General features: G+C 38.0%; 1 protein-coding gene across 1 annotated transcript in view; it reads left to right on the top strand.

Moving 5' to 3' along the window:
• Positions 1–19,346, top strand: part of LYST (lysosomal trafficking regulator) — a 217,894-nt gene that overhangs the window by 44,700 nt on the left and 153,848 nt on the right. The window contains exons 4-6 of the mRNA XM_002760888.6: positions 11,556–11,646; positions 14,406–16,488; positions 18,161–19,190. Of these exons, the coding sequence (XP_002760934.3) occupies positions 11,556–11,646; positions 14,406–16,488; positions 18,161–19,190 (3,204 nt within the window). The remainder of the gene's footprint in view (positions 1–11,555; positions 11,647–14,405; positions 16,489–18,160; positions 19,191–19,346) is intronic.

Here is a 19,346-nt window from a genome sequence, read left to right on the forward strand (position 1 = left end):
GAGCTAGAGGAGCAAGATCAAAAAAACTCAAAACCCAGCAGAAGACAAGAAATAACTAAGATCAGAGCTGAACTGAACGAGATTGAGACACGAAAAACCCTTCAAAAAATTAATAAATCCAAGAGCTGGTTTTTTGAAAAGATCAACAAAATAGACAGACCACTAGCCAGATTGATTAAAAATAAAAGAGAGAACAACCAAATAGATGCAATAAAAAATGATAAAGGGGAAATCACCACATACTCCACAGAAATTCAAACCATCATCAGAGAATATTACAAACAACTCTATGCACATAAACTAGTAAACCTGGAAGAAATGGATAAATTCCTGGACTCCTGTGTCCTCCGAAGCCTAAACCAGGAGGAAGCTGAAACTATGAATAGACCAATAAAAAGGTCAGAAGTCGAGGCAGCAATTAAGAGCCTACCACACAAAAAAAGCCCAGGTCCAGACGGGTTCACAGCCGAATTCTACCAGACACACAAAGAGGAGCTGGTACCATTCCTTCTAAAACTATTCCAAATAATCCAAAAAGAGGGAATCCTTCCCAAATCATTTTATGAGACCAACATCATTCTGATACCAAAACCCGGCAGAGACCCAACAAGAAAAGAAAACTTCCGGCCAATATCCATGATGAACATAGATGAAAAATCTTCAATAAAATATTGGCAAGCCGATTGCAACAGCAAATCAAAAAACTTATTCATCACGATCAAGTAGGATTCATCCCGGGGATGCAAGGCTGGTTCAACATACGCAAGTCTATAAATGTAATTCACCACATAAACAGAACCAAAACCAAAAACCACATGATTGTCTCAATTGAGGCAGAGAAGGCATTTGACAAAATACAACAGCCCTTTATGCTAAAAACCCTCAATAAACTCGGTATCGATGGAACGTATCTCAAAGTAATAAAAGCTATTTATGACAAACCAACAGCCAATATCATACTGAATGGGCAAAAACTGGAAGCATTCCCTTTGAAATGTGGCACTAGACAAGGATGCCCTCTCTCACCACTCCTATTCAATATAGTACTGGAAGTTCTAGCCAGAGCAATCAGGCAAGAAAAAGAAATAAAGGGTATTCAAATAGGAAAGGTGGAAGCCAAATTGTCTCTATTTGCAGACAACATGATAGTATACCTAGAAGACCCCATCGCCTCAGCCCAAGAACTCCTGAAACTGATAAGCAACTTCAGCAAAGTCTCAGGATATAAAATCAATGTGCAAAAATCACAAGCATTTGTCTACAACAATAACAGACTTAAAGAAAGCCAAATCAAGAATGAACTGCCATTCACAATTGCTACAAAAAGAATAAAATACCTTGGAATACAACTCACAAGGAACGTAAGGGGTCCTGTTCAAGGAGAACTACAAGCCACTGCTCAACGAAATCAGAGAGGACACAAACAGATGGAGAAACATTCCATGTTCATGGTTAGGAAGAATTAATATTGTGAAAATGGCTATACTGCCCAAAGTAATTTACAGAATCAATGCTATCCCCATCAAGCTACCATTGACTTTCTTCACAGAACTGGAAAAAACCACCATGAACTTCATATGGAACCAAAAGAGAGCCCGCATAGCCAAATCAATTCTAAGCAAAAAGAACACAGCGGGGGGCATCACACTACCGGATTTCAAACTATACTACAAGGCTACAGTAATCAAAACAGCATGGTACTGATACCAAAACAGAGATATAGACCAATGGAACAAAACAGAGGCACCGGAGGCAACACAACATATCTACAACTATACAATCTTTGATAAACCTGACAAAAACAAGCAATGGGGAAAGTATTCCCTATTTAACAAATGGTGTTGGGAAAACTGGCTAGCCATGTGCAGAAAGCAGAAACTGGACCCCTTCCTGACCCCTTACACTAAAATTAACTCCAGATGGATTAAAGACTTAAACATAAGACCTGGCACAATAAAAACTCTAGAAGGAAATCTAGGCAAAACTATGCAGGACATAGGAGTAGGCAAGGACTTCATGAACAAAACACCAAAAGCATTGGCAACAAAAGCCAAAATAGACAAATGGGACCTAATGAAACTCCACAGCTTCTGCATGGCAAAAGAAACAGTCACTAGAGTGAATCGGCAACCAACAGAATGGGAAAAAATTTTTGCAGTTTACCCATCTGACAAAGGGCTGATATCCAGAATTTACAAAGAACTCAAACAGATTTACAAGAAAAAAACAAACAAGCCCATTCAAAAGTGGGCAAAGGATATGAACCAACACTTTACGAAAGAAGACATATATGAGGCCAACAATCATATGAAAAAATGCTCATCGTCACTGGTCATCAGAGAGATGCAAATCAAAACCACATTGAGATACCATCTCACGCCAGTTAGAATGGCGATCATTAAAAAATCTGGAGACAACAGATGCTGGAGAGGATGTGGAGAAAAAGGAACACTTTTACACTGTTGGTGGGAGTGTAAATTAGTCCAACCATTGTGGAGGACAGTGTGGCGATTCCTCAAGGCCTTAGAAATAGAAATTCCATTTGACCCAGCAATCCCATTACTGGGTATATATCCAAAAGACTATAAATCATTCTACTATAAGGACACATGCACACGAATGTTCATTGCAGCACTGTTTACAATAGCAAAGACCTGGGATCAACCCAAGTGCCCATTGATGATAGACTGGATTGGAAAAATGTGGCACATATACACCATGGAATATTATGCAGCAATCAGAAATGATGAGTTCGTGTCGTTTGTAGGGACATGGATGAATCTGGAGAACATCATTCTCAGCAAACTGACACAAGAACAGAAAATGAAACACCGCATATTCTCACTCATAGGCGGGTGATGAAAAATGAGAACACATGGACACAGGGAGGGGAGTACTAAACACTGGGGTCTATTGGGGGAAAAGGGAAGGGCCAGTGGGAGGGGGAGGTGGGGAGGGATAGCCTGGGGAGAAATGCCAAATGTGGGTGAAGGGGTGAAAGCAAACAGAACACACTGCCATGTGTGTACCTATGCAACTGTATTGCATGCTCTGCACATGTACCCCAACACCTAAAATGCAATAAAAAAAGGAAAAATAATAATAATAATAATAATACAACTTTCTTTAGAATGTTGTGAGTTTCTTGTGACTCTTAATGGGGTTCAGTCTATGCCTCAAAAGCCACATCTGTAATAGTGTTTGAGACAGCCCTCTGCTTTGCGTAGAACAATCCCCTGAAGATTCCTAGTAGTACTTTTATCTAGGCAATGGGGCCTACTAGGTAACACCTAAGTCTTTCTGGAGTCTTAACAAAGAGTATTGTAGCCATTTAATAACCACTCTTTGCTTTCAGGGGAGGTGGGGCAGAATGGGGGCTGGCTGAGCAAATTACAGTCTGCAGGCCAATCCTGTTGCCATTGACTTGTTTTTGTACAGTATACAAGCTAAGAATAGTTTTTTATTTTCAAAGGGTTGTTAAACAGAAGAATATGCAACAGAAACCGTATATGGCTCACCAAGTCCAAAATACTTACTATCTGGCCCTTTACATATAAAGGTTGCAATTCCTGGTCTAATTCAAGAAAAACTGTTAGCATAATGTTTATCATTGGGAAAAACAGTACATATGACATAATTATCCAGACTCATCAAAAACATTTGACGGGCTGGGCGCAGTGGCTCATGCCTGTAATCCCAGCACTTTAGGAGGCTGAGACGGGCAGATGATGAGGTCAGGGGTTCAAGACCATCCTGGCCAATATGGTGAAACCCTGTCTCTACTAAAAATACAAAAATTAGCTGGAATGGTGGCGTGCGCCTGTAGTCCCAGCTACTTGGGAGGCTGAGGCCAAAGAATTGCTTGAATTCAGGAGGCAGAGGTTGCAGTGAGCTGAGATTGTGCAACTGCACTCCAGCCTGGGCAATAGAGCGAGACTCCATCTCACACACACACACACACACACACACACACACACACACACAAATCATTTGATAAAAGGTCTAAAAACAAGCATAGAATAGAGGATTTTTTTCATGTACAATAGAATACGAAAAGAAGAATAGAAGACAGAGTCTAAAAAAAAAAAAAAAAAAGATTCTCACCCAGGCTAGAGTGCATTGGCATGATCTCAGCTTTCTGCAACCTCTGCCTCCCAGGCTCAAGCAATCCTCCCACGTAGCTGGTACTACAGGCATGTACCACTATGCTCAACTTATTTTTGTATTTTTTGTACAGATGGGGTTTTACCCTGTTGCCCATACTGGTTTCAATCTCAAGCAATCCACCTTCCTTGGCCTCCCAAAGTGCTGGAATTATAGGCATTAGCCACCATGCCCAGCCACCAATAATATTTTTAATAAGTTCTACATCAGACCAATACAAGCATAATCCTTTATTGCTATTTCCATTTGATATTATGTTTTAAATACATGTAATGGTAAAGTGGAATATGAAGGTAATGATAGCTAAATGTGGGAAAAGATGGAGAAATAAAAATACTGTTTTTAAAGTAATGTGTACAGAAAAATCTAAAAACTCATCCAGAAAACTATTCAACAGTTATAGAGTATAAGGCAGATTTTTTTAAAGCTGTAGCTATATAGCTAGAAACGAAAAGGAAGGAAAAAGATCATATTTGTAGTACTAACGTAGAAACTTTCATATATGTGTATATATACATATATTAGAAATAATTATATAAAATTCTGATAGAAGAAATAAAGGACTTAAATAATCCATACACATATATTCCTGCTTATGCATGGAAGATCAAATTTAATTAGATTTAATATAATAGAAAAATACCTATTAGGTATTAGGCTGGGTGTGGTGGCTCACCCCTGTAATCCTAGCACTTTGGGAGGCCAAGGCAGACAGATTGCTTGAGCCCAGGAGTTCAAGACCAGCTTAGGCAACATGGCATAACACCATCTCTACAAAAAAATACAAAAATTAGCCAGGTGTGGTGGCACATGCCTGTAGTCCCAGCTACTTGGGAGGCTGGGGCAGGAGCCTGGGTGGTGGAGGTTGCAGTGAGCCATGATTGTGCCACTGAACTGCAGCCTGGGTAACAGAGTGAAACCCTGTCAGAAAGAGAGAAAGAGAAGAGAGAAGGAGAGGGAGAGGAGGAAAGGAAGGAAGGAAATGGGGGAGGAGGTAAGGAGGGAAAGGAATTGAAGGGAGAGGGAAGGGAGAGGGAAAGGAGAGGGAGGAGAAAAAGGAAAAAAGGAACAAGAAAAGAAAAACCTATTAGCTTTCTATCACACTCCAGATAGAGTCCAAGTTCCTTATGTCATCCAGAAGTCCTTGAACCCTAGCAATCTGGTGCCCATCTACCTTTGCAGCTTCTTAGACAGTCCGGTTTGTGATATAAGCCCTTTGGCTCACCTGTCCATTCTCTCCCATCCTGCCACTTCTCCTTCTGAATGGCTAGGATAGGCAATTAGTTTAAAACCCAGTCTAAACAATAGTTAAGAAAAGGACCAGTGCCTGGCACCTTGTTGGTACTTGAAATATATTTCTTGAATGGAAAAATTACCTCAATGAAAGTTATTTTACTGTTTGTTGTTTCTATGGGGAGTTTTAAAAAGGTGTAACCGTTATTTTACCTGTAGAAAGGAAGACATAAAAGTGTAAGTATTAAATATGAATGGTATGTTATTGGCTGATTTCTCTTGATTGGGTGGTCTAGAAATAGCCAGGGAATGGATCAGTTCATGGCATGTATTGCCTAATATGGCACATTGGGAACTTTCCACTTGGACGGCATCAGGGAACACCTCATTTCCCTGGATTCTGTGACTGTTGCATGCACATAGGACCTTCGGAGTTAAGATCTTGGTTTGAAATAGAGGGCTGCAAGTTCTAATTTGCCAGAGTACCCACAAATTAAGAGTAACGGATTTTATCACTTCTAAAAGGACAGAATTACAAATGTGGTTTTTTGGGGGACCAGAAAGGAAAAATTCAGTAATAAGTGATACCCAGATACTAATAAAAAAGTAATACATCCAGGTAATTGAAGAGAACTTTCCCAATAATGAAATATGTTTGAAATTATGGTAATCAAATGTGAAGCAAAGACTGGTTTCCCCCGGTGCTATATTGGGCAGCAGGGTAGTACAGGATGCTCTCTTTAGGACTACAATTCCAGCATAGGGTCCAAAAAACAAAAATCTGCCCTTGCCTCAGTCTCATTCTTTCAAGACTCATCATTTACAAGGACTAACTCACTTGGTGAAATGGGGGCAACAGTCATGTTCTTCTTCTCTCTTGAGAGGGAAAACAGCAATCTTGGGTTGGTGTGGGAGGAGAAGCTCCACAGAAGAGGTATTGCCGGATCTGAGCCTTGAAGGTACTTGAGAAGCCCTCAGCTAAGTGGGAAGGACCTTGCGTCATGCAGAGCTCTGCCAGGAGTCTGGAATGTCTATTCACGAAGCAGTGATGATTTGCCAGTGTACTCTCGTGGAGCAAGGGCTAAGTTATCAATACATCATGTCTGTAGCACTTGCTCCAAACCTTGAGGTTTCCACAAGCTCCATTAGAATGAAGCTATTAGTTCACCTGCTAAATATAATGACTCAGATTTAGGAGAGCTTACAGAAAAGATGTGCCAAAAATTGGTTTATCTTTTTAAAAAATATATATATTTTTATTGGCATCTTTAAAAATGTTGATGTATACTGAGTATGAGCTATACACGGAAATGTTATCTATACATCTTTAAAAGTCTTATTCGGAAGTAAAGCACATGGAAATGGAGCCCTTTTATATGTTTTAGTTTGCATCTAAAATTTAAAGTTATTCATGCAGTGAATGATTATTGAATACCCAGCTCCATGTTAGGCATTAGGTGGCAGAAAATGGGGTGATTGCTGAAGGCTAGGGCCTGAGGGAGTCCATGCTCTGAGAGAAGACTGAGAAGTATGTTTGGGAAAGTTTCCCATCATATTTAGAGATATATCTAAACTCCTTTGTGTAATCCACAAAGGCCCATTAGATCTGACACTGCCTACCCATCTGACCTACACCCTCCAGCCTTGTTTCCTAGCCCTCTCCCCCTTGCTATATGTGTTTCAGTCATACTTTCCTTCTTGCTTTCTTTTTTGTTAAAAGAGGATGTAATATATAATTTGGAAGTTTAAATAATCATGAAAACAATCATGAAATGATTAAAATTGATTATAATCAAGAAGTGACAAATTAGAAATAACTGTGAAATGACAAATTTTTGGAAAAATGTACATCGCAGAACTGACATGTGTTTAAATCTCAAAAAAGCCTCACAGAAAATATTGTAAAACTTAACGTATTTTTTCCTTCAAGGGCTTAAGCGACAAATCCTATTGCCAGTGGATTCTTTCAAAGTCTTAATGAATAGATCATTTTTGTGGTAACAAATATTTTTTTTAACTTTTATTTTAGGTTCAGCAGTGCATGTGCAGGTTTGTTATATAGGTAGAGTGCATGTCATGGGGTTTGGTATCCAGACTATTTCATCACCCAGGTCATAAGCATGGTGTCCAATTAGTTTTGTGGTCCTCACCCTTCTCACACCCTCAATCCTGACAGAGGCCCCAGTGTCTGTTCCCTTCTTTGTGACCATGTGTACCCAAGGTTTAGCTCCCACTTACAAAGTGAGAACATGCAGTATTTGGTTTTCTGTTTCTGTGTTAGTTCACCTAGGATAATGACCTCAGCCTCCATCTGTGTTGCTATAAAGGACATGAATCTCATTCTTTTTCATGGCTTCACAGTATTCCATGATGTATATGTGCACATTTTCTTTATCCAGTCTACCATTGATGGGTATTTAGGTTGATTTGCTACCATGAATAGTGCTTTGATGAGCATAAACATGCATTTGTCTTTATGGTAGAATGATTTATATTCCTTTGGGTATATGCCCAATAATGAGATTGCTGGGTTGAATGATAGTTCTGTTTTAAGTTCTTTGAGAAATTGCCAAATTGCTTTCCACAATGGCTGAACTAACTTATGTTCCCACCAGCATTGTATAAGTGTTCCCTTTTCTCCACAACCTTACCAGCATGTTAATTTTTTTTTAATTTTTAATAGCCATTCTGACTGGTGCGAGATGATATCTCATTGTGGTTTTGATGTGCATTTTTCTAATGGTTAGTGATGTTGAGCATTTTTTCATATGCTTGTTGGTGTGTGTATGTCTTCTTTCGAAAAGTGTCTGTTTGTGTCCTTTCACCACTTTTTAATGGGGTCGTTTGTCTTTTACTTATGACGTTGTTGAAGTTCATTATAGATTCTGTATATTAGACCTTTGTCAGATACATGGTTTGCAAATATTTTCTCCCGTTCTGTAGATTGTCTGTTTACTCTGTTGATAGTTTCCTTTGCTGTGCGGAAACTCTTTAGTTTAATTAGGTCCCATTTGTCAATTTTTGTTTTCATTGCAATTGCTTTTGGCATTCTTTGTCATGAAACCTTTGCCAGGACCTATGTCCAGGATGGTATTTCCTAGGTTATTTTCCAGATGGTTGTAGGTGTGCAGCTTTATCTCTGGGCTCTCTATTCTGTTCCATTGGTTTCCATGTCTGTTTTGTACCAGTACCATGCTGTTTTAGTTACTATAGCCTTGTAAAGTAGTTTGAAGTCAAGTAATGTGATGTCTCTAGCTTTGCACTTTTTAAGATTGCTTTGGCTATTCGGGGTCTTTTTTCATTCCATATGAATTTAAAAATAACTCTTTGTAATTATTTGAAGAATGTCATTGGTAGTTTGATTGGAATAGCATTGAATCTGTAAATTGCTTTGGGCAATATGGCCATTTTAACAATATTGTTTCTATTCATGAACGTAGAATGTTTTTCCATTTGTTTGTATCATCTCTGATTTCTTTAAGCAATGTTTTATAATTCTCATTTTAGAAATCTTTCACCTTCCTAGTTAGCTGTATTCCTAGGTATTTTATTTTTTTTGTGACTGTCGTGATTGCGATTGTGTTCTTGGTTTGGCCCTCAGCTTGGGTATTGTTGATATATAGAAATGCCACTGATTTGTGTACATTGATTTTGTATCCTAAGACTTTGCTAAAGTTATTTATCAGATCTAGGAGCTTTTGGGCTTTCTTGCTTTCTATGAAAAAGACAGACCCATTCCCAATACTTCATATACTTGCTAGGAGCCCTTTTCTTCCAAATCTTTACATGGATGCCTTCTTCTCATCAATTAACTATGCTCAAATAGCCTATCCTAAATAGCCTGTCTAAAATGTTACCCTTTTCATCACTCTGTGATCTCTTTCCCAGATAATTTCCTTTATAGCTCAGCATTATATCTGAAATTTTCTTGTTTTTACTCATTATTTTCTGTCTCCTCTGCTAGAAAGTTGGCTTCATGAAGATATGGATGTTGTGTTCACCACAGCATTTGAAGTACCTGACACAGTGCCTGGCCTGTTTAGTAGGGGGATCAATAAGTATTTGTTTAATTAATAAAAGAGGAAAATGGGCATTCAGACATTAACAGTTCAGTAGGGTGTTTGCTGGAATGGAAGCAAATAGGGAACATGAAAGCTAAGTTTACTAAGGGAAGCAGGTAGGGTATTAGAGAAGTCTCCCCACAGAGGAACTAAAAACCTAGATAATGAGTTGCAGTTTGGCAGATGGGAGGATGGGGATGGAGAACTGCAGAAACAGTGTATGTGAGGAAGACCTGTTGGGAGCACCAGCGACCAGTAGTGTTCAGGGAAAAACCCTTACCAGCTAGATGTATGGGGAGGACTCATGTGTGGTGGAGGGAGCTGAAACTGGACAGGTCAACAGGAATCATTGCCATGAAGGGTTCCTATGCCTAAAAAGGGGTTTAGATTTTACTAGACCCCTTTTTTGAGGAATTCTGAGCCTTTTCACAACCAGGATGCCAGAAAGAATATTCTGAATGTCCTGTCTGCTTTCTCACTTCCTTTGACTCTTCAGCCTATTGTAATTGGACTTGCACCCAAATCACTCCGTTAAAACTGTTAGTTAAGGAGCAGTCCTGTTGCTAAATGCTTTTCGGCCATCATGTCACACAGTGAAAGGGCAACAGCTTTGGCCCTGCTGACTCCTTTCTTTCCTGAACTGCTCTCTACCTTGATTTCTCTGGTCATACTTCTTTTTCTGGGGCAACTTTTCAGGCTTCTCTTTTGCATTGCCCATCTTTAAGTCTTTAAATATTCTCCAGAGTCCCATTCTTGGTGGTCTCCTATTGTCATTCTATATTCTTGCCCTGGGAAAACTCACATATGTCCTTGCCTTTCATGCCAATGACTCCCAAATCTTGTTATTCATATTTTTTAAGTTCCAGATCTATATATTTACTGTCTGCTAAAAAGCTGTCTTCATTAGGATAGCTCATAGACATCTCAAACTCAATATGTCTAAAAAGTGAATCTATCATCTTTATCCCAACCTAATACTATGCCTAAATTTCCTGTCTAGTAAATACATTATTGCTACCTAGTTGCTGAAACCAGAAACTTGTGCCTTTTTAGATCTTTTTTTCCCTCCCTTATGTGCCATAGATAATCAACTACACATTATTTTAGTTCTACCTTACAGTTTCTCAAATACATCTCCTTTCCCTTCTGCTGTTGGAGTACTTCAGAAAGTCATCATCTCTCATCTGGATTACTGTTTCCTTACCTGTAACACTGACTGCTTCCCCTTCCACCTAATTCTGTGCCGCAAATCTGATTGCGTCATGCTGACCCCCTTTCCCACTGAATGGTGTAAGAACTCAAGCTTGATTTGTCATTGAATCCTTTACCACCCATGTCCCAAGTGTCCCAAGTCTAGCTCTCTAGCTTTAATTCTACTTCCATACTTCTGATAATAACTGCTCCTTTTTCTGAACACCTAAACTGAATGCTTGTACCACCCCTGGGTGCTTACTCACACTACATGCCTTCTGCTGTTCTTTAACTGTTGTGTGTATGTATTTTATGGACCAAATGAGGAGACCTTCTCCAGGGCTTGGACCATATCGTCCAGAAAGGGTAAGACAGTAATTTTTATGGACATAGTGTGCAGTCAATAAATACTTATTGGATTTTCACTAATAAATCTTTCTCTCCTTATATATTATTTATTAATCATGTCAATTTCTCCTTTTAAAATTGTTGTGTCTGAGTTTTACATTTAACTGCATGAAAGCTTCACATTTTTCTAGTAACTTTGTGGTATTGGTTTGCTAATTAATAGGGCTTAACTTTTCATTTTCACCTAGCGAATCTGTTTCTTCATAGGTGAGGAATTCTTGCAATGTGCATGGTGGTAACAGCAGCTATTTTTGGAAATATCAGCAAGAGTGTGCTAAATACTGTCAAATACTCCTAGATTCTTCCATCATTAGAAAGGCTTATAAACGTAAAAGTATCACAGCTTTAATTGGATTGAAGATAGGTTAATTTGATTCTTAGCTTTTCAAATGCAGTCTTTCAAGAAAAAGGATTTTTGGTTCAGTTTAAGACAAGATATTAGGAATTGATGTGTCTTAACGCCTTAGAACATGAAGGATTCTTTTTTTACTGACACAGGCATTGACATGTAGAGAAGAACTCCTGACTCTTCTTCTGTCTCTCCTTCCGCTGGTATGGAAGATACCTGTTCAAGAAGAAAAGGCAGCAGGTATGCTTTTTCCCTTTCTCATATCACTTGTGTCATCAAAATTTCATAGAAAAGTTACTTCTGCCTGAAAGGTTTATTCTGATTCAAATTCAGAACAGCATATGTTATGTGATTTATTATATACTAAACATGAAAAATTCTTTAGGCAACATATTTTTATTTCTTCCAATAATACAAAAACCATGGTGCTTCTTGGGGGATTACTTGAATATACTAATGATTAGAAAATGTATGAAGAAGCAGAACACTTATCAGGAGTAAATCTAGGTATGCAACATAACATCAGAAAACTGGATAGTGAAAAGTTTGAAGTGAAAAGTCTAAAGAAAGAAATTAAAGTTTCTTTGATTATTTTAAAGACTGCTTTCTATTACCAGTATTCTATAAGTGACTTGCAGTATTTGTTTTAGCTTAGTTTTTCTAGTGTTGGCTTTAAAGGATTTTTTTTTTTTTTTTTTTTTTTTTTTGAGACAGTCTTCACTCTGTCACCCAGGTTGGAGTGCTGTGGAATGATCTCGGCTCACTGCAGCCTCAGTGTCCTGAGTTCAAGTGATTTTTGTGCCACAGCCTCCCAAGTAGCTGGGATTACAGGTGTGCACCACTGTGCCAGACTAATTTTTGCATATTTAGTACACACAGGGTTTCACCATATTGTCCAGGCTGGTCTTAAACTTCTGACCTCAAGTAATCCTCCCACCTCAGCCTCCCAAAGTGCTGGGATTACAAGCATGAGCCACCGTGCTCAGACTAAAGGATAAATTTAGTATAATATTTTGTTTCAAGCTTGGATAGAATAATTGTACCTAAGGTCAACAGATATTTTTAATTTATGATTTTGAAGAAATCTTATGTCTTTAAAGAACATGAAACTTTAAATGTTTCATTGGAGAGATTAATAGTTTTCCTCTTGACCCTTTCTTGTGAAATGTGACTTGTGAGATGTTTGAAGATCTCTCAGGTTAAAAAACAAAACTATTGTATTTAATTCCTGTATTTTTAGTGAATTTCATGGAGTTTTTTTTAAGGAGGTATCTAAAGTCTTGTAACATTGTTTTCCTACTTATTTATTGATTCACTAACTCTCTGCTTTTATTTTTTTCTGAGTTTGAAGAATTCACAAATTGTTAATCACTTAACAAATCTGATTAATGCTCTTTGGAGGCAGTTGTCTTCATTGACTGCATCTTTTGCTTGGGTGGAATTTGTCAGACTCCTTTTAATTTTTCCTCTTCCCATCTGGTTTGCTTTCCCTGTGTTGGTGAGAGCAGAGATTTTTTATTTACAGATTTTAATTTATTCACTCTAAATTGCAGCTATTTCTTATATAGCTCTTATTACATACTGCAAAGAGAAAGACTGAGTTAAATACCTTTTTAGTTAAAAGGGAGAATTCATTGATTTGCTCTAAGAAGTAGTTATTGAGTGCTGACCACATGCGAGGCCCTATCTAGGAAATGGGGATGGAATAATGATGTCTGTACCTGGTGCCTAGTTAAGTGCTGAAACACTTGAGAAATAATTTGAATAAAGAACTCTTTTAACCTCAGTTTTGGAGAACATTTGGCATATAGTGTACGATTTTGAAATAATTTTAGAAAATCTTAACGTTCTTAAGTTATATCAGGTCTATGAATACTAATTTTGGGAATATAATACATCCTTATGTCTTAATTAGTGATACTATGGGAGGAGATTTGTAAAATGGTATGAACAGCAGTACTAAAATACCACATAATCTGAAGCATCTCTTACGTTGAAGTTAGAATGTAATGTATAGTTTTAAATCAGATTTACTTTCTTAACTCCGTTCTCTCTTGTTTCTTGTTGTTGCTTTGAAACCGAGTCTCACTTTCTCAACTGGGCTGGAGTGCAGTAGCAAGATCTCATCTTATTGCCACCTCCAGCTCCCAGGTTCAAGCAATTCTTCTGTCTCAGCCTCCCAAGTAGCTGAAATTGCAGGCGTGAGCCACCATATCAGGCTAATTTTTGTATTTTTACTAGAAACAGGGTTTTACCATGTTGGCCAGTCTGGTCTCAAACTCCTGACCTCAGGTGATCCACCAGCCTCGGCCTCCCAAAGTGCTGGGATTACAAGTATGAGCCATCTCACCCAGCCTCTCTTATTGTTTTAAAAGTCAGTTTGTATGCTGGGCAGGTTGGTTCACACCTGTAATCCCAGCATTTTGGGAGGTGGAGGCAGGCAGATCACCTGAGGTTGGGAGTTCAAGACCAGCCTGACAGACAACATGGAGAAACCTTGTCTCTACTAAAAATACAAAATTAGCCAGGCATGGTGGTGCATGCCTGTAATCCCAGCTACTTGGGAGGCTGAGGCAGGAAAATCACTTGAACCCAGGAGGTGGAGGTTGCGGTGAGCAGAGGTTGTGGTGAACCGAGATTGCGCCATTGTGCTCCACCCTGGGCAGCAAGAGCAAAACCTCATCTCAAAAAAAAAAAAAATTAGTTCGTATCCTTTGAAATAATGTCAGCCAGCATTTGGAGTAAGGATAAGTGTGCCTCTCTTTTGTTTTAAAAATCACTTTGTATCCTTTGAACTAATGTCAGCTAGTGTTTGGAGTAAGGATAAGTGTCAGAGGAAGTAACCCAGAGATACACCATAAATGAAGGAAATCAACCCTGCAGCAAAATACATTGGGGATAAACTCCTTAAGTGGGTGATAAATAAGAGGGCTGTCACCTTAAAATTGAGTTTTAAAACATATTGAGGTATTCTAAGTCTTCTTTCTTCATTCCATTAGATTTTAATCTACCGCTGTCAGCTGATATAATCCTGACCAAAGAAAAGAACTCAAGTTCACAAAGATCCACTCAGGAAAAATTACATTTAGAAGGAAGTGCCCTGTCTAGTCAGGTTTCTGCAAAAGTAAATGTTTCTCGAAAAAGCAGACGACAACGTAAAATTACCCATCGCTATTCTATTAGAGATGCAAGAAAGACACAGCTCTCCACCTCAGATTCAGAAGCCAATTCAGATGAAAAAGGCATAGCAGTGAATAAGCATAGAAGGCCCCATCTGCTGCAGCATTTTGTAACATCGTTTCCTAAAGAAGACCACCCTAAAGCTAAACTTGACCACTTAGTGACCAAAGAAGAACATACTCCTCCAGATACTATGGCTTCGGAAAATTCCAGAGAGAGTATTCCAAGACAGGCATCAAGCACTGACATTTTAAGTGAGCCAGCTGCCTTGTCTGTTATCAGTAACATGAACAATTCTCCATTTGATTTATGTCATGTTTTGTTATCTTTATTAGAAAAAGTTTGTAAGTTTGACATTTCCTTGAATCATAATTCTCCTCTAGCAGCCAGTGTAGTGCCCACACTAACTGAATTCCTAGCAGGCTTTGGGGACTGCTGTAGTCTGAGCGACAACTTGGAGAGTCGAGTGGTTTCTGCAGGTTGGACTGAAGAACCAGTGGCTTTGATTCAACGGATGCTGTTTCGAACAGTGTTGCATCTTATGTCAGTAGATGTTAGTACTGCAGAGATGATGCCAGAAAATCTTAGGAAAAATTTAACCGAATTACTTAGGGCGGCTTTAAAAATTAGAACATGCCTAGAAAAGCAGCCTGACCCTTTTGCACCAAGACAAAAGAAAACACTGCAAGAGGTTCAGGAAGATTTTGTGTTTTCAAAGTATCGTCATAGAGCCCTTCTTTTACCTGAGCTTCTGGAAGGAGTTCTTCAGATTCTGATCTGTTGTCTTCAAAGTGCAGCTTCAAATCCTTTCTACTTCAGTCAAGCCATGGAGTTGGTCCAAGAATTCATTCAGCATCATGGATTTAATTTATTTGAAACAGCAGTTCTTCAAATGGAATGGCTGGTTTTAAGAGATGGAGTTCCTCCCGAGGCTTCAGAGCATTTGAAAGCCCTAATAAATGGTGTGATGAAAATAATAAGCACTGTCAAAAAAGTGAAATCAGAGCAACTTCATCATTCAATGTGTACAAGAAAAAGGCACAGACGATGTGAATATTCTCATTTTATGCATCATCACCGAGATCTCTCAGGTCTTCTGGTTTCAGCTTTTAAAAATCAGGTTTCCAAAAACCCATTTGAAGAGACTGCCGATGGAGATGTTTATTATCCTGAGCGCTGCTGTTGCATTGCCGTGTGTGCTCATCAGTGCTTGCGCTTACTACAGCAGGCTTCCTTGAGCAGCACTTGTGTCCAGATCCTATCGGGTGTTCATAACGTTGGAATATGCTGTTGTATGGATCCCAAATCTGTAATCATTCCTTTGCTCCATGCTTTTAAGTTGCCAGCACTGAAAAGTTTTCAGCAGCATATATTGAATATCCTTAACAAACTAATTTTGGATCAGTTAGGAGGAGCAGAGGTATCGCAAAAAATTAAAAAAGCAGCTTGTAATATTTGTACTGTTGACTCTGACCAACTAGCCCAATTGGAAGAGACACTTCAGGGAAACTTATGTGATGCTGAACCCGCCTCAAGTTTATCCAGTCCTTCTTACAGATTTCAAGGGATTCTGCCCAGCAGTGGATCTGAAGATCTGTTATGGAAATGGGATGCTTTGAAGTCTTATCAGAACTTTGTTTTTGAAGAAGACAGGTTACATAGTATACAGATTGCAAATCACATTTGCAGTTTAATCCAGAAAGGCAATATAGTTGTTCAGTGGAAACTATATAATTACATATTTAATCCTGTGCTCCAAAGGGGAGTCGAATTAGCACATCATTGTCAACACCTAAACATTGCTTCAGCCCAAACTCATGTATGTAGCCATCATAATCAGTGCTTGCCTCAAGACGTGCTTCAGATTTATGTAAAAACTCTGCCTATCCTGCTTAAATCCAGGTTTGTATGTGTGTGCGTGGGGGTGGGGTAGATCTTTTTCATTGGATGCTTTCAAATAAGTGATAAAGGGTTATGCATTTGAACTTCTAACACTGATATCTCCAGGGCCTTGGCAGTAGTGTAATCATATTTACTCTTTATTCTCTCCTAGGATTTAATTTCAGTTTGTCAACAAAAAATGTTCTCTTTCCGTATCAGATTTGTTTTAACCATTTGTTTATGTATGTATGTGTTTTTACTGAGCTGGTTATAGAGGATAGAGCCATTGGTTTTAATTTCTTAATGAAAAAGAAGATTTTTAAATATACTGCTGAGAAAAATGTAGATGCAACACAAGATATCCAAGAGCAGGGCAAGTTTAATTACTTTATATTTCCTTGATAGAATATAATTGGCCATTGAAATTATTTAAAAAGATCATATTAGAATATAAGGAAATGATTATGATACCTTATGGCTAAAATATACACGATTAAAAAAGTGTTCACTTATTTACAACTATGTAAAATATGCACATATATAAAATGATAATTGAGGCAGCGGCATTAATGGGATTATTAATTTTTAAATATTATATTTACATTATAACCTTTGTAATATATGCAGAAAAAGTAGAAACTATAGGTAAGCAAAAACAAGAAAATTAAAATTACTTTTAATTCTGTCAGTGAGCTTTCCAGACTTTGTGATTGCCAAATCTGGTACAATTAAAAATAATTTTATAGAGCTTGCTTCTGATAGGTAGACTGGCCTTTCAAATTAATGCATATACCATATTAGAAACTTATACAAATATAACCTATCATTAATATCTTTGTGTGTGGCATTTTTTGGTCCATTTTGGTAAAACTGCATTAAAACTATTATTGGTGTTAAATCATTGCCTTACAGTCACTTAAAAATTTTTCTGACATTTTGGCATTATTTAAATAGAACTGACTGATTGGAAAGTTTTGTAACTCTTTGGCATATTTGTGGATAACCTGAGTCTTTGTGATAAAAGGGCTGAGAATCACCTAGCTGACTTATATTAAAGTTATTACTAGGATTCCAATGATTTAAACACCTGTCTCACCTGAGATAGAGCTGAAAACCTTTTATGATATTTGTACCATTAACTCTGTCCAACTGGCCCAATTAAAAGAGACACTGAAGGGAAATTCATTTGATACTGAACCTTCTGAAGAGTTTGAGCTCTGTAGTGTGGTTCTTTCCCTTCATGAGTTATAATTTAAAATAAACAAAAATTTCTAAATGAACCATTGGGCACAAAAACTAATGAACAAACACATGCTTGCCTGCCCTCAGGGTGTTCACCTAGAATATGGTGGTGGCTGTGATGTTCAGAATTTATATAGAATTTGCCATTTGGAGAAAAATATTCTTCCCTGAATTGTTTCATTTAATGTGAGACAGGTATAATCTTTTCTTTTTAGATACTGCTGGAGTCATAAAAACAAATGTTTAAAGAAGGATATAAGAGTAATTAGAAAGTAACTTGAGGTCCTGATTGTATCTAACTAAAAACTTTAGCCCAATAATTGATGAATAAAATTAGGTAGTGGTTAGTATATCCCACCTGCAATAGCAATATAGTAAATACTATATGTACCTATTTATAAATGATGTTTCTTTATGTAAAACTTTTTACATGCTTTTTTTCCTTTCACAGGGTAATAAGAGATTTGTTTTTGAGTTGTAATGGAGTAAATCAAATAATTGAATTAAATTACTTAAATGGTATTCGAAGTCATTCTCTAAAAGCATTTGAAACTCTGATAATCAGCCTAGGGGAGCAACAGAAAGATGCTTCACTTCCAGGTATTGATGGGATAGACATTGAACAAAAGGAGTTGTCCTCTGTGAATGTAGGTACTTCTTTCCATCACCAGCAAGCTTATTCAGATTCTCCTCAGAGTCTCAGCAAATTTTATGCTGGCCTCAAAGAAGCTTATCCAAAGAGACGGAAGACTGTTAACCAGGATGTTCATATCAACACAATAAACCTATTCCTCTGTGTGGCGTTTTTATGCATAAGTAAAGAAGCAGAGTCTGACAGGGAGTCAGCCAATGATTCAGAAGATACTTCTGGCTATGACAGCACAGCCAGCGAGCCTTTAAGTCATATGCTGCCATGTTTATCTCTCGAGAGCCTTGTCTTGCCTTCTCCTGAACATATGCACCAAGCAGCAGACATTTGGTCTATGTGTCGTTGGATCTACATGTTGAGTTCAGTCTTTCAGAAACAGTTTTATAGGCTTGGTGGTTTCCAAGTATGCCATAAGTTAATATTTATGATAATACAGAAACTGTTCAAAAGTCACAAAGAGGAGCAAGGAAAAAAGGAAGAAGATACAAATGTAAATGAAAACCAGGATTTAAACAGAATTTCTGAACCTGAGATAACTATGCAGGAAGATTTATTATCTTTGACTATAAAAAGTGACCCCATACCATCAGAACTAGGTACTCTAAAAAAGAGTGCTGACAGTTTAGGTAAATTAGAGTTACAGCATATTTCTTCCATAAATGTGGAACAAATTTCAGCTACTGAAGCTGCTCCCAAGGAAGCGAAGATATTTACAGATCAAGAAAGTGAGACCTCACTTCAGAGTATACGACTTTTAGAAGCTCTTCTGGCCATTTGTCTTCACAGCGCCAGAACTAGTCAACAGAAGATGGAATTGGAGTTACCTAATCAGGTAATACTTTGTCCTTAGTCCAACTCTTATGTTATGTTTACACGCACACACACGCACCCCTCTCTCTCTCTCTCTCTCTCTCTCTCTCTCTAACTATCACATGAATAATAATAGATATTGTGCTTCAAAGTTGAAAGATCTAAATCTTTATGTGAT

Source organism: Callithrix jacchus, chromosome 19, assembly GCF_049354715.1.
Source record: "Callithrix jacchus isolate 240 chromosome 19, calJac240_pri, whole genome shotgun sequence".
In the NCBI taxonomy this organism is placed as follows: Eukaryota; Metazoa; Chordata; class Mammalia; order Primates; family Cebidae; genus Callithrix; species Callithrix jacchus.